The sequence below is a fragment of the Otolemur garnettii genome, unplaced genomic scaffold (assembly GCF_000181295.1).
Source record: "Otolemur garnettii isolate 467f Iridium unplaced genomic scaffold, OtoGar3 scaffold00018, whole genome shotgun sequence".
NCBI classification, from domain to species: domain Eukaryota; kingdom Metazoa; phylum Chordata; class Mammalia; order Primates; family Galagidae; genus Otolemur; species Otolemur garnettii.
The window spans coordinates 23,526,217-23,542,087 of NW_003852413.1; the positions used below are offsets into that span (position 1 = coordinate 23,526,217).

The window sequence follows — 15,871 nt, forward strand, 5'->3', positions numbered from 1 at the left end:
GCCACCTTAGGTGTATGTGGCTGGCGCCTTAGCCGCTTGAGCCACAGGCGCCGAGCCAGAGTTTCATTTATTAACCCTCGGTAGAGTGCCGTGGCATCACAGCTCACAGCAACCTCCAACTCCTTGCTTTGTTTTTGAGCCAGAGCCTCACTCAATCACCCCAGGCAGGGTGCAATGGCATCAGCCTCACTCACAGCAACCTCAAACTCCAGGGCTCAAGTGATCCTCCTGCCTCAGCTTCCTGAGTAGCTGGGACTACAGGCACCTGCCACCATGTCTGGCTAATTTTTCTATTTCTAGTAGAGAAGAGGGTCTCACTCTTGCTCGGGCTGGTCTCAAACTCCTGATCTCAAGCAACCCACGCCCCCTTGGCCTCCCAGAGTGCTAAGATTACAGGCGTGAACCACCACACCCGGCCAAGGGAGAGTTTTTTAAAACACCAAAACACAAGGGCATAAATAGAATTTGGAGGCCTGAGATGTACCATTTAGGAATGAAAAGGTTCCTTCTTTGTTGCTGGAAAAAAAGGAAGCTAACCTGCCAGAGCATTATTTACAACTGTCCTAGCTCAGTTCTCTGTAAGTTTCATAATAGAACTGTGTGTGCTCCTGTGCAATCGTACCGCACACAGGCGCGCGCGCACACACACACACACACACACACATCCTGCCCCAAGAAGACCAAACCACAAGACCTCTGTCTCCCACATCACCTCCAAAGCCACTGGCCAAGGCAGTCCCTGGCAAAGAGACTGGGGATTCCACAGCTGTGCCCATTGGCATGGGCCTCTGCGCTCAGGGGAAGTCTGGCCGGACATGGAGCTGGCCTCCTCCTCCTTTTCTGGCTGGGGGATTCCCCCTCCATCAGCCTTGAGCATGGTCTAGCCGAGGTCCAGCCCATCTGCAGAGTTCTTCAAAGTGATGGGGAAGTGAAGGAGAGGGGGGGCCTAGTGTGGTGTGGCAGCTCTGTCAAGACCTGCCTGGCTTAGAAAGCAGAGAGAATCAGAGCCAGCCCGTGTCCACAGGCCTGCAGGGGTCAGCCCATTGGCTACTATACATAACCAAAGACCCTACCATCCAGAGAAGTTTCTCTATCCTTTGAGGATCAGGTGGGCATGCCCTTTGCTATGGGCTGTGGATGGGTGGAGTATGTAGTGCTCTATTTAGCCAAAGCCATGGGCACCCAGATTATTAGACCCAGAGTCTGCTCTGATTCCTGAGTATCACCCCCACATCCTAACACCCTATATGGTGCTCTCTCTGCCCCTACAGCAGCCAGTCTCTCCTCCACTCCAGCATCTCCAGCCATCAGTCACCTTCTAGATCCTTGGAAAGTCCAGCCAGCTCTTCCTCCAGCCTCCACAGTCTTGGTTCAGTGTTCCCGTGTACAAGACCCAGTGACTTCCAGGCTCCAAGCAACCCCACCCAGAACATGGGCCAGCCCAGAGCACCCCACTCCCCACTACTAGCCAAAGAACATGCCAGCAGCTGCCCCCCATCGATCAACAACTCCATGGTGGACATACCCATTGTGCTGATCAATGGCTGCCCAGAACCAGGGTCTCCCCTACCCCAGAAGACCCCAAGACACCAGGGCTCCATCCAACCTGGAGCTGCTTCTCCCAGCAACCCCTGTCCAGCCACCAGACGCCACAACCAGACCCAGCCAGATGCCCCCTTCACCGTGTGCCCAGAGGGTATGTTGTAAACCGATACCTCAAACAGTATAAGGTTTGGCTGGGAGAAGAGACAAAGCACCATGGGGGTCTGCCACAGCCAGTCAACACATTTACTATGTGGCCAGCACTGGGCCAGGTAATGAAGACACATGGGCAGCAGTCTAGAAAGAGGCAAAAGTCAAGCATCACTATTGAGTAAGGTAAACACAGAGGTAGAGAGATGTTCTGAGTCTTATGGGGCCATAGAGAAAAGAGTGTTCTGTCAGTCTGGAAAGCAGAGGGAGCAACATCTGAGCTGAATCTGGAAAGCAGGACGAAGTTCATGGTCAGAGGAGAGGGCAAGCATTCCCAGCAGAGAGAACAGGGAATCCACAGTCTCAAAGGTCTGCAAGCACATGGCATGTTTAGGAAATGCCTGAAATGTTGGATATAGTGTTAAGTCACTGAGAGGCTGGAGTCAGATTGTAAAAGGCCTTGAACGCCAAGTTAAAAAGTCGATGTCAGTCAGGCGTGGTGGTTCACTCCTATAATCCCAGCACTCTGGGAGGCCAGGCAGGAGGATCTCAGGAAGCCAGGAATTTAAGACCAACTTGAACAAGTGTGAGACTCTGTCTCTACTAAAAATAAAAAATTTAGCTGGGCATGGTGGCAGGCACCTATAGTCCCAGCTACTCAGGAGTTTAAGGTTGCTGTGAGCTATAATGATACCAGTGCACTCTAGCCAGGACAACAGGGTGAGACTGTCTCTAAAAATAAATAAATAAATAAAGTAGATGTTTACCCTTTAGGCACCTGAGGACCATCAGAGAATCTCAAACAGGGGAGAACTGGGGCCAGAGGCGGGGGCTCAATGCAACACTCTGGCAGCTACAGGCAGATGGATTGCAGAGGCCTGAGCCAGGAAGGGGCAGTGAGAGTGAAGGAAAGAGGACAGAGCCAGGCAACCCTGTAGGGCTGTGGAAGCAGCAGCCTTGATGACTGACCCATGGAAAGAGAGAGGGCGAGTCAGTCCCATCTCTGACGTAGGTGAATGACGAGAAACAGAGGGGGTGGACGGGGTAATGGAGACAATGCATTCCAGGTCAGACAGCTGAAAACCACAAAAGAGCAAACACCCTCCTTCCCGGAGTCTGCGACTATAGGCGTCCAAAAAGAACAAAATCAACCAGGGCCCACAGCAATAAACACAGAAGCTAAGCCTTGGCACCCTTTGGGTGGGCATCTCCCAAGAGCAGAGCCCCCTGCCAACACTATCCAGGCTCCCCCTCCCATGGCCAACTCTCAGCCCTCACTCAGGCACCAAGGCGATGCTGGGGGTGTGAAAAGCTCACTCCCACTCGCAGAGCCATGCCAATGCAAGCGGGAGAAAATGGCATGTCAGGTATGCTTTTGAGTCTGCTGTGATTGCTTTCCTAGGACAAATCATTTGCAGATTTTAGTATTCTGTTAGGAGTTACTTGAATATAACTGGTCACAATTCTTTGTTTCAAGATTTCGAAATTAAAAACCACTGCTTTCTGCCTTAGGGACCCAGGAAAACGGGCACTTTGGCATCTCAAAGAGCACATTTACTTAGCCCAGTGATGTTCCCATCCTGCTTTGGTGATGCCCCCTAGGACAGCTCTAATTATACCCTGGGACAGGGGTCCTCAAACTTTTTAAACAGGGGGCCAGTTCACTGTCCCTCAGACTGTTGGAGGGCCAGACTGCAGACCCTGGGACCAGTCGGCTGCTAAGCAGGACAGGCAGCAGTGGCAAAAACACCCAGCAGGCCAGATAAATGTCCTAGGCGGGCCACATATGGCCCACGGGCTGTAGTTTGAGGACCCCTGCCTGTGATCTTGTCAAATTCTGCAAAATATTCTCAAAACAAAATTCATTTCCATCTCATAGGCTATGGGAGCATTAAAGACCCTCAGGGGCTGTTTAGTCCGGTTGGTCCCCTCTGGGCTTCAGTTGTTCCAAATCAGAGTCAAGAACCCAAGCTCTCAATTCTGAGGGCTTATTCTTCTGCCCAGATCTGCTGTTTCCTCTCCTTCACCTTTTTTTCCATTTTCTTTTCCAAGCTGAATAGACCCCTAAGGAACTATTAGGATTATTAACGGGGAGGTGGGGGAGGATGTGAAATCGAACATGACGCATCTGAGAATTCCTTATTTTTCCTTTATTTCAGTCCCCACTAGGCAACAGTAGATCTGAGAAACTGTTTCTCATCAAACTGAGGTTTTATCCATTTGTTCATTATTCATTACCAAGGATACACAGGCACTTCTAAGTCTCAGATGGACCAAGCCCTGTGAATCCTTCACACCCCCCAGGTCGCCTTATAGGCAGCTTGGGGACACCATGGGGTTGGGTCCCAGCTGGTGGTTGAATGAGACCTCTGGACACAGCAGCAGGGGAGGGTCTCCAGCCCTCTCTGGTGCATGTCTCTCAGGGGCCCCCTTCTCTGTCTGTCTCTAGGTCCCACCAGGGACATGCAGCCCACCATGAAGTTTGTGATGGACACATCTAAATACTGGTTTAAGCCAAGCATCACCCGAGAGCAAGGTAAAAGGAAGAGTGGGTGACCCTGGAATCAATCCTGGTCCTGCATGTCACATCAGGCAAATGGAGGCCTGGGTCCTGGTAAAGGAGGAATGGCAAATAGCAGGTCCAGGGAAGGGGGAGTGTCCTGCTGACCTCATGAGGAAATAGGGACCAACTACTGTGAGAATGGCAGAGATTAGGCTGTCATGTCTGCTCTGTGAAGGCCGTAGGTTGCTGGGGACAGAGGGTGTGCAAGTAGGGTAGTATCTGTCTCTGACTCAAGGATTGTTTCAGCAATTGAGCTGCTGAGGAAGGAAGAGCCAGGGGCTTTTGTCATAAGGGACAGTTCTTCATACCGAGGCTCCTTTGGCCTAGCCTTGAAGGTGCAGGAGGCCCCCGCATCTGCTCAGAACCAAGCAGGTAGGCACCTGTTTCTGAGTTCGCTCAAGACCTCACTGGGGCTGGAGGGTGTGGTGGGTTCTAGTTCCTGCTCTGACACTAGCTCTCAGGGTGACCTCAGGCCAGTCTCATAAGGACTCCAGGCAGGAGGGTTCACCTCAGCACCCCCTCAGATGCTCTCCAGCACTGAGGCAAGCCTGAGTTGCCTCTGCCTCCCCAAGTACCCCAAATTCCATGCTCTACCCTCATGGTGGGAAGAGAAAGAGGAAGTTTCCAGCCCTCTCTAAGACTGCTGTCTTCTGGGTTAGATGGGATTTATCTCCAGGGAACCTAATGTGTAGTAACACTTGTGTGCTAGCTTATCGTGTGTGCACTAACTTATCACACATGTGCTAGCTTATCACGCACTTTCCCGGGATCCCCCATGCTCATCTGGTAACTCAGCACACATTTATGGGGCGTCCGCCAAATACCAGGCACTGTGTCCTCACACCAGGGATACAGAGGAATCAGACCCTGATACCACCTCACCGACCAGATAGATGGAAACAGATAATTACAGGGCAAGGTAGCTAGGTCACAGCCCCTCACCTAAACCCCAGGATCACACCTCTCATTTAATGGATGAGGTAACTGAGGCCCCAAGAGCCAGTTAATGACGCCAGAGCAATTAAGTGATAGAGCTGGGCTGGAAACCCCAACCTTGTCTTCTTCAGGCCTCCCTGTGGAGGGTGATAATGGTCAAGGAAGCTTCTAGAGAGGCAGTGAGCCCAAATCAAGGGAGAAGCTTCATGACAAGGGTGTGTTTGCCCTCCCAGGGCCTGCTGGGCTCCAGCAACGATCTGGTGCAGAATAATAGCTCCTGGGATGTGGTGGGCAAAGGGAGGGGAAAACCAGGCTGAATGTTTTGATCTACCAAACAGTAATTAAGAACCATCCCTGATAACTCTGGACCAAGGGAAAGGTTTTCTAAAGCCTCTGAGCAAATGTGTTGGCACCTCCTTTGTGGGAGGCCTGGAAAATAGGATTCCTCCCTGCGGTTCCACCCAGAGGCAGGGGATGGACAAGATAACCTTCAGATGCGCCCTAGGAGGTGTATCAGGGAACAAGTTGGTCGGTGTTTAGCTGGCACAGGGCTCTGAAGCTCCCATCTTTGGGCACTCATTCATCCTCTGTCCAGGTGAGGACAGCAGTGACCTTATCCGGCACTTCCTCATCGAGTCTTCTGCCAAAGGAGTGCACCTCAAAGGAGCAGATGAAGAGCCCTACTTTGGTAAGCCTCCCCAGCCACCAGGCCCTCAGGGGGATCTCCCCAACCTCCAGGCCTCCCCTGCAGGGAGGGGACAGCAGAGGCTCTGAGGGTGTACTCAGGAAGCCTACTCACACAGAGCTACTCATTTCCCTCCAGGGAGCCTCTCTGCCTTCGTGTGCCAGCATTCCATCATGGCCCTGGCCCTGCCCTGCAAACTTGTCATCCCTCAGAAAGGTGGGTCTGGGCCCCAGGAAGGCAATGTCGGGCCACTGGACCTGTTCGTTTGTTCTCACCAGAAAGGCTCTTGTTGGTTTATAGATTAAACAAAGGCTCTCCTATGTTTATGGATTATTTTAGCGTCACAGTTAAAAGTGCACACTCTAGGCTCGGCGCCTGTGGCTCAAGTGGCTAAGGTGCCAGCCATGTACACCCAAGGTGGCGGGTTCAAATCCAGCCCAGACCCGCCAAACAACAATGACGGCTGCAACCAAAAAATAGCCAGGCGTTGTGGCAGGCGCCTGTGGTCCCAGCTACTTGGAAGGCAGAGGCAGGAGACTCGCTTGAGCCCAGGAGTTGGAGGTTGCTGTGAGCTATGAAGCCACGGCACTCTACCCAGGGGGATAGCTTGAGGCTCTGTCTCAAAAAAAAAAAAGTGCACACTCTAAAGTTTGTCAACATCGCCACTTCCTAGGTGTGAGAATGTGAGAATGTTAACTTCTCTGAGCCTCACTTTCCTCATCTGTGAAATGGGAACAATCCTCGTCATTCCTACTTATAGAATTGTCTGCAGATTGAATGAGACAGCTCAGGCAAGGCTCTTAGCACAATGCCTGGCACAGAATAGATGTTTGGTAAATAGTAGCCTTCTTTGCAAGGATAAAAGAGTCCATACCAAATAGTTGTAGAGGTTCCCTCCCACCCCCAGGGCCAGCATTTCTTGAGCAGTACTCACTCATTCATGCCTCCTGGCACAACCTTGTGGAGTAGATTTTGCTGTTATTATTCCCATTTCACAGAAAAGAAAGTGAAGCTTCTAGCTGTTAAATAACTTGCCCAAGTTCCCATAGAGGCAGACCTTGAACCCAGATCAGCAAGCCCTGCCCAGGGTGTCCAGCTGTACCCCAGATGCCTTGGGGTCACAGAAGAAGCTTGAGAAGAGGTGTTTCTGGGAGAGGAGTCAGGGCAAGGGAGCCCTAGTGGGGTGATGGCAAGACCTCCCCTCACTTTCTGCAAAGAAAGACCTGGAGTTGGAATGAGGTCCAAAAGAAGTCAGGGGTCAGGGCCTGTGAGGATGAGGTCACAGCAGCCATCTGGGGGTGGAAGGGGGGTAGGGATCAAAGGCTTGCAAGCTGGGTACTTGGAGAGCCCAAAGTGGGCCCTGTTTGCCTAATTACCATAATCACACCTGGTTTCTCAGCCAAGTCACTTCCTGGAGGTGGGGGTGGAGGTGGGAGATGTTCAAAGGGATTAATGAGGCCTGTTCCTATGAGAGGGGTCCATTCACTCCACCCCCTGCCCCCTTGGGGGCCTGTTCCTTTGCCTTGGCTCAGAACTGGGAGGTGCAGATGGGGCCTCTGCCCCCTCCACAGACAGCCCGGCCTCCTGCCTGAAGAAATCAGCTGGTAAGTGGCACAGGGGAGGCACCAGGCTATGCCCCCAGGAAGGCACCTCCCAGCACTGTGTGCACGCAGGCACGCACGCACACACAGGCCCACACATGTTTCCCATCCCAGCTTTGTTTCTGCATCTTTAACAAGGTGCCACACCCCTCCCACCCCTGTAAACCGGGAGATGAGAGGCTGCAGGCACTGGGCCAGCGGGGAAGTGGGGGGAGGGAGGTGCTGGCAGAGCTCACACACTCCTGCACATGCACAGGCACACATGTACATGCTCAGGTAGTCTCTGGGCCTGGGATCCTGTGGGGTGTCAGGTCTAAGTCCTGGAGGGGCTCCAACGCAGAAGAGGCCCCTCCCTGACCCTCCCAGAGGCCAGGCAAGATCAGTACTTATCTCAGTGGCAGCTCCTACTCTGTGCCCCCAGCACAGTGGCTCCCCTCCCACACTCTTGCCAAAGAACCTGAGGTGTGGGGAGGGGGCAGCCATAGATCTGGACAGAAGAAAGTTTTCTTGGATACCCCTACCCATGGGCAACATCCCTGCTTGACCCCACACTGAAAGTCCAGGGGCCTGGGCAATGCAGGGCAACAGAAGATCCCCAAATCCTCCAAGGTTGGCCTCAAATTGTGGTTGCCCATGAACTCCCTTCCAGTTTGGTAACTCAAAGAGGAGCCCCACAGGATTCCTGAAGAAGAAAGGCCCCAGGCAGAGGGCAGAGGGAAGACCTAGAAGAGGGGTGGTCCCCATCTAGTCCTTGGGCTCTGGCAGCAGCCCCAGAGCAGTGTTTCCATCCCACAGGCTGCCACGCCCTATACTTGAGCTCTGTGAGTATAGAGACCCTGACTGGCGCCCTAGCTGTGCAAAAGGCCATCTCCACCACCTTCGAGAGGGATGTCCTCCCCACGCCCACCGTGGTCCACTTCAAAGTCACCGAGCAGGGCATCACCCTGACCGACGTCCAGAGGAAGTAAGGACCTTCCCTTGCCCTGAGGATATAGGGAGGGCAGAGCAGAGCTGGAGAGGGTGGCTGGGACAGTGTGGATCAGTGATGAAGGTCAAGTTCAGGGTCCTGGACCCAGTGGGAGTAGTAAGGTGCTGGACAACCCTAGGCAAGTTCCCTGCCTTCTCTGGGCTTCCCTCTGATGACCTCCTGCACAAGCTCCCCTACATCACAACTGGTGGAGATGGAATTAACTTGTATTTACTGGGTACCAATTAAGTCTGCACCCTTTGATGGAAGGTCTTCCATGGGCCAGGCTCTGGCTGACCACTGAGATGCAGGGTGGAAAGGGATCACGCCTTCCCCGGGCACAGGGACTCACAGTCTAGCAGGAACCTGATCCTGAGCTAAGAGAAACAAGAGAGGACCACGACATCATTCCTATCCTCAAGAAGTTAAATGCCATGGTGGGGGGACATGTAGGACACGAGGCAGATGCACTCTGGAGAGGAAAATGCACAAGTAGGCCCCGGGCCCAGCCGCAGGAAGGTCACAGCAGGTCATAGGAGGTCTACTGTGGAGGCTTCTTAGAGTCAGGGCATGATGCTGGATCAGGCTCTCACCAGCTTCCCTTCTCTCCCTTCCTCCTCCCAGGGTGTTTTTCCGGCGCCATTACCCCCTCGCCACCCTCCGCTTCTGTGGCATGGACCCTGAGCAACGGAAGTAAGTTCAAGGCTGGGCCAAACTAAGAAGGCCATCCAGGGCCTGGCTGCCCACCAGGTGTCCTGATGACTCTGGGGCTGGGGTCTCAAAGAGAGCCCATGAGCCCCAAGGGGTTGGGGCTGCAGAATGAGGGTGGAGATGCAACTGGCCAGTCCCCCCATGTTCCCCCAGAGCCCTGTGTCATGGAGCAAAGCCTCACGACAGCACCACTGTGTTCTTTCCCCACAGGTGGCAGAAGTACTGCAAGCCCTCCTGGTAAGGACCTCCCATCCACACAGTCATCATAAGAAGTGTCCCTGTTGCAGGGCCCCAGACCCACTAGAGGGAGGAGGGAAGCCCATCCTGACCTTGATAGCCTGTAGTGTTGATGATGTTCGTGCACTGGTCCTCAGGGAGCATCTTTTCTTTTCTTTTTTTTTTTTTTTTTTTTTTTTGAGACAGAGTCTCACTTGTTGCCCTTGATAGAGGGCTCTGGCATCACAGCTCACAGCAACTTCAAACTCTTGGGCTCCAGTGATTTTCTTGTCTCAGCCTTCCGAGTAGCTGGGACTATAGGCACCTGCCACAATGCCCAGCTATTTTTAGAGAATAAGGTCTTGCTCTTGTTCAGGCTGGTCTTGAACTTCTGAGCTCAGGCAATCCACCTGCCTCTGCCTCCCAGAGTGCTAGGATTACAGACGTGAGCCACAGCACCTGACCTGGGAACTCCTTTTCTGATGGTGGAGACTATGACTCTGTCCCCGCAGAGTCTGCAGTCTGATGGGAGAGATATGCAGCCAAGAGCCTTTGTCTTACACAAGGCTCTAACCTCAAGGAGCCTCAGTCTGTGTGAGTCTAGTAGTCAAGATACCTCCTTGTCCTCAGGGAGCTTCTGCTCTAATGAGTAGGAGGTTCTGTCCTTGGGGAGCCCCCATTCAAAACAAAAGAAACCAAGAGCATGAACTCAGGGATCGCACAGCCTGGCAGGCGAGGCATCTCCTTCCTTAGGGACCCCCTGTCAAAGGAGATGCTGGAGCCTACTGGCAGGGGGAGAGGTAGGGAGGAATGTGGTATAGCGTGAGGGCCCCTACTTCACTCCCATTGGCCTGACACGTCCCTGGGTCCATCCCCCCTCACTCAGACTGCCCTCCCCCACCAGGATCTTTGGATTTGTGGCCAAGAGCCAGATGGAGCCCCAGGAGAATGTGTGCCACCTCTTCGCAGAGTATGACACAGTTCAGCCAGCCTCACAGGTCATCAGCCTGGTGGCTGCCCTGCTGCAAGACACAGAAAGGATGTAGGGGAGAGAGCTGCCTGTGCACCTTCCCGGACATCTCCAGGGCTTGCCCGAGAGCCCCCCTCCACTCCCCGAACAAGTGTGGCTTGTGGCAGACCACAGACCATTCTGTTGGTCTATCAGTATCAATTTGATACTGAATAGTATCAATTTGAAACCCTTGAACCCACTGTGACCTTCAGCAGTAACCTTCATCCAGATCCCCTGGACCTCAGTTTCCCCAACCATAAAAGGAACCCAAGGGACCAGATCACCTGTTCTTCTCAAACTTTGGTGGGCATTTGAACATGCCCCTCCATGATTCTGAAGGATACCCACATTTGACGTTCAAGGATCCTTGCCTAAAAATAATGTCTGAAAACCCTCTGACCCCATCAACCTGGATGCTATGGACACTACCATAATAACAGTCTGACAGAGACACCTGTCGTTTTGTGGCAGACGGCAGGAGCTATGTCAGGATCCACAGGGCTGCTGACCCGAGACTGATGATAGTTAAGGATTGAGGACAGAACAAGGGATGGAACATACTCTATCTCCTTCTATATCTGTTCTTTTATTTATTATTTTTTTTTTTTTTGAGACAGAGTCTCACTCAGTCGCCCAAAGGGTGACATGGCATTGTAGCTCACCGCAACCTTAAACTCTTAGGCTTAAGCAATCCTCTTGCCTCAGCCTCCCAAGTAGCTGGGACTATAGGTGCTCACCACAATGCCCAGCTATTTTTAGAGACGGTTCTCGAACTTGCTCAGGCTACTCTTGAACTCCCGAGCTCAAGTAATCCACCTGCCTCAGCCTCCCGGAGTGCTGGGATTACCAGCATGAGCCACCACCTCACCCAGCCCATTTCCCACGTTCCTGATGACTTTTGGGCCCACTTGCCCAGGATTCTGCAGGCCAATGTGGCTGTGGTTGCTGGGGCATCTCAGAGGGGGATACCTAGCACCCATGGTCAGAGAAGATCCAGCCGTCCTCCAACTCTTGATGCCTAGTCCCCTCCCCCACTTGCAAGTGAGTATTCATCCTGTTCAATTTCTTGATAAGTTCCTGTCCCATAGCTGGTGTTACAGTTGCCCTAGTGTTGCACATCTGGGGCTTGGGGGCAGAGAGTTCTCCAGAGCAGATATAAAAGTCATCTCTCTGTGGTTCTGCCTCAGCTCCAGTCTTGCTGAGTCCCCCATCACCCCAACACACACACACACACTCTGAGGCCCCACCACTGTGTGGTGTCAACTGGCCTCACAGCCACACAGGGGCAGCAGAGAGTCAAGAATGCGAAGATGTGGGCTCCTCCAAGAAACTGGGAAATCTCAACCCCTGCCCAGCCCCCAGAAGCTGTAACCCAGTGTCTAGCAAGTCTGTGTACCTAAGGAAACCACCCGCTGAAGGTGGAGAGGGAGGCTCAGGGAAAAAGCCCACTCCTGCTCTCTGAGGAGCAAGTGCTCGCCCTCTCCCAGTGGCTAGCCCTGCCAAAGCAGCATTGTCTTTGGCCAAGGTTGGGTCTGACAGGTTACCATTTCAACCCAGGAAACCAAACTGGACTGGAGCGTTCCCCAGCTGGTGGGAGAGACGGAGATCAGTCTGCTCAGCCTGTGGTCAGGCACTGCCCCACCCCTGAAGTCTCCAGAACCTTAGATCTGGTCCCCAAGGTCACAGTGCCCAGGCAGTTCCCATCGCAAAAAAATAAAGTGTCTGTCTTTGCATAGCAATTGGTTCTAAGGCCTTCTGGGCTGTCACTTGAGAGACAGAGACCTGACTGGGGGGAGAGGGGTGCCTGTTAGAGAAGACCGCAGAACAGGCTCAGCGCTTCCAATTCACAAGCTCCAGAGCATAACCTGCTATGTCCCCATGTACTTAACACACCCATTTTTCTTTCTTCAGGACCCCTTTCCTGCCACTTTGCCAGGAAAACAGAAGGGTAGGGTTTCCCTGTGTTCTGGGGCCTAAGGAGAGCATGTGTGTGATTTCCATGTACCCCTGCTGGGTTCCAAGGTCTACCTCAGCCTCCCTGAGCAGCGGAATCCCTGTACCCCTGCTGAGTTCCAAGGTCTAGCTCAGTCTCCCTGAGCAGCTCCAGACCCCTGCTGAGTTCCAAGGTCTAGCTCAGTCTCCCTGAGCAGCTCCAGAGTAGTCCGCAGGAGTCACTACACCAAAATAACTTCCAAGATTCCAGCTCAGCCCTGAACAATTGGACAATTGGACAATGGCCTCTTCATCCCCCCCCTCCCCGGGCTGGCGAGTTCTAGCCCTGGCTGCTCCTCACTCCCTCCAGTCTCAGGGTAATGCCCCTCCAGACCTGTCCCAAGCAATTCAGTCTCACCAAGTGCTACGGGAGGGGCTACAGGGCTCTCTGCCATCCTTCTTAGAGGGATGGGAAGGACCCTCCTTCTGCCTGGGCTGAGCCATGTGACTCAGGGGCAGGAGCTAAACCAGAGGACTCATGGAGAGACCTCCCCAGTGGCCTTGAGCCCCTGTTAGGTAACCCCTGAATCTCCTCCCACTGCCCAATTGCAGTTCCAGACTGGTACTCCTCTCAGTCCCCTGCCCTGGCCCCTTTGGCCCAGCCACCAACAGAGTCTGTAGAAGGTAATTATCTCAGCTGCATTTGCCTCAGCTCATCTCTCCTGTAAGATTTAGCAGAGAACTTGACCTGAGCTTTTACTGATGGGCAGAGCAGCTGGCCCAGCGGAGGTAGGAGGGCTGGAGGACAGAGAGCAGGAAGGATGACTACAAAGCCAGAACCCAGGAAGGGAAGGGTCTTCACACCCACACAGGGATACCTAAGGAGTTTTCTCTCCAGCAGATTCCAGGTCTGAACCCCTGCCCCAGTCTCTGCTCCAGGGTCTCCACCCCCTAATCTTCCCCTCCCTGTCCGTTTCTCCATTGCTGTATCCCTGTACACCCATACCACCTACCTACCTACCTCCCCTCCCCCTTCTCTCCTTTTCCCCTTCTCATCAAGAGCACTCTGTCTCTCTTTACTGAGAAACCTTCCCTCCCTCTTGCTCTTTTCCAATTTAATTCCTTTGTCCTTTTGTCCCAGGGGGCTGGACACACACAAGGCCCAGCTGCTGCTGGAGCTGATGCAAAGGAGGAGGACAGCCCCCTGCACTGCCAACCATTTTCCAAACTCAGATTCCCACACTCTTAGGCCCTGCCTCCTCTCTGGCAATAAAGCCCTTCCCGGGAGGCTGAAGCGCCCTTGCCCCTGCCCCCTTCTGACCAGCCACCTCTCCCACACTCACTCCCGCTGAGGGCCGGAGGCTACTATCTCTGGTGTTTAGTCTTTGGCCTCTGGTCCTTAATTCTTGTGCCATCCAATCATCTGAGGGCTTAGAACCAGGGCAAGGGGTGGGGGTTAAGGGCTTCCAACCCAGAGGCTGATGCCTTGACTCATGTAGCAAACGTTTTCTGGCCGTATGCTTTGTTTGTGTGAGGCAGGAAAATATCTGACTGTGATGGTGTTATAACAGAAGTTTGTAAATGCCATGCAGAGGTGACAGGAAGAATAGAAACAGGGACAGATAAACTTTACCCGCTTGAAGGAACTGAGGGCTGTGTTCCCAAGGAGGTAACATTTGATTTGTGTCCTCGCAGATGAATAGGAATTTAGCATGCAAAGAAAAGAGAAACCAGTTTTTATCGAAGGCGTTCCTGTGTGCTAAGTGCAATGTGAGAGACATTATATGTGTCTAATCCCATTTTACAGATTAGAAAGCTGAGGTTCAGGCTCAGCACCTGTGGCTCAAACGGCTAAGGCGCCAGCCACATACACCTAAGGTGGAGGGTTCGAATCCAGCCCAGGCCGGCCAAACAACAGTGATGGCTGCAACCAAAAAATAGCCAGTTGTGGTGGGCGCCTGTAATCCCAGCTAATTGGGAGGCGGAGGCAGGAGAATCACTTGAGCCCAGGAGTTGGAGGTTACTGTGAGCTGTGATGACATGACCCTCTACCCAGGGAGGCTCTGTCTCAAAAAAAAAAAAAGAAAGAAAGAAAAAAAAAAAAGAAAGCTGAGGTTCAGAGGGTTGACTTGCCCATACTCACCTAGCTAGTAAATGGCAGAAAATCAAGATTTCAAGTCTACCCCCATCTTACTACCCCAACATTCACAGAAAGCAGATGGAAAAATGTATACGTGAAACATACTGGCATAAAAGGGGTAACCATGTTTGGTGTGACTACAGTCCATAATACCCTAAGAAGCAAGTGAGAGACAAAAGCAGAAGAAAGAGGCGTGAGCAAGATCATGAAGACCCTTTGGTGCCAGCTAAGAATGTCTAGAAATGAATACTTGTTAAAGGTATCAATGAATGAATGAATGAGGTTGAATTAAGGACCACTGTGTACAGTTGTGCAGGCTGCACAATGCACAGTCATACCCGGCAACCTGCTTGGGTTTCACCCTGTAAGTGATGGGGAGACATCAGGAGCTTTCCAGCCGAGGAGTTGACCAGATCTGTGCTTTAGAAATAAGGTTGTGGAGGCAAGAGATGAGATCTGAGATCTAGGTTGAGTGGAGAGAAGGGTACTGGGATGAAGACTTGGGAGTTCAGACCCCGGGAGAGGGTAAGAGTCTAAGTAGAAGAGCTTTCAGCCTGGCATAGTCTTGGGCAGGAGTCTGCTTGACCTGGGCCTAGGTCCTTGGTTCTTTCTGGACTTGAAAGGACCATGTAGGAAAGAGCACAACCAGGGGTCCTCATTTCCCCTCGTATTCATTAGTCTTCTTGGGCAGTCATAACAAAATACCATAGGCTGGGTGGCTTAAATGACAGGAATTTATTTTCTCACAGTTCTGGAAGCTGGACGTCCAAGATCAGGTGCCATCATGGCTGGGTTCTGGTGAGGACTGTCTTCCTGGCTTACAGACAGCTGCCTTCTCACTGTGTGTCCATGTGGTCTTTCCCGTGTGTATGGCAAGAAAGACAGACAGACAGAAATATCCCCCTCTTTCTCTTTTTCTAAAGCCACCAGGCCTACCCTCATAAACTCATTTAACCTTAATTACCTCAGAAAAGTCCTATCTCCAAATACAGTCGCATTACGGGTAAAGGCTTCAACATGTGTGGATTTAGGGGGACACAATTCAATCCATAGAACCCCTCCATGCTAGGCCTACCCCAGCCATGTTCCCCTTCCCTCCCACCCCCAGTCCTGGCCAGACTGGAGCCTGCAGACCCTCCTCTTCCCGACTCGAACTCTTGGGGCCAGCCAGGGGCTTGTTTTGTAACTCCGGTTCCTGGAAGGCATCTCAGCCCTTCACCTCTCCCCAGCTGGATCCAGCCAAGGGAGGCAAGTAGAGCTTGGCTTGGAGCAGACCTGGGGGGTGGGGAGACAAGCCAGGAGAAGGGAACCAGAGAGGGAGAACAAGGAGGGGGAGGATGAAGAGGGGGAATGACACACACTCGCTTGTTCGCGCATTTGACAAATACGTGCTGAGCTCCATGTGACCCGTGCAAA

General features: G+C 52.7%; 1 protein-coding gene and 1 long non-coding RNA gene across 2 annotated transcripts in view; both read left to right on the forward strand.

Moving 5' to 3' along the window:
• The window catches only part of TNS4 (tensin 4), an 18,382-nt gene extending 7,424 nt beyond the window's left edge, over window positions 1-10,958 (forward strand). The window contains exons 3-12 of the mRNA XM_023511010.1: window positions 1,272-1,696; window positions 4,142-4,228; window positions 4,502-4,627; window positions 5,787-5,879; window positions 6,015-6,092; window positions 7,409-7,480; window positions 8,273-8,441; window positions 9,069-9,137; window positions 9,366-9,392; window positions 10,276-10,958. Coding sequence (XP_023366778.1) covers window positions 1,272-1,696; window positions 4,142-4,228; window positions 4,502-4,627; window positions 5,787-5,879; window positions 6,015-6,092; window positions 7,409-7,480; window positions 8,273-8,441; window positions 9,069-9,137; window positions 9,366-9,392; window positions 10,276-10,417 — 1,288 coding nt within the window. The 3' untranslated portion in view covers window positions 10,418-10,958. The remainder of the gene's footprint in view (window positions 1-1,271; window positions 1,697-4,141; window positions 4,229-4,501; window positions 4,628-5,786; window positions 5,880-6,014; window positions 6,093-7,408; window positions 7,481-8,272; window positions 8,442-9,068; window positions 9,138-9,365; window positions 9,393-10,275) is intronic.
• Window positions 10,959-11,185: 227 nt separating this feature from the next.
• On the forward strand, window positions 11,186-12,122 carry LOC111723998. Its single transcript, XR_002772391.1, has 2 exons — window positions 11,186-11,424; window positions 11,941-12,122. It is a non-coding gene; the product is annotated as an uncharacterized LOC111723998 (long non-coding RNA).
• Window positions 12,123-15,871: the final 3,749 nt, after the last annotated feature.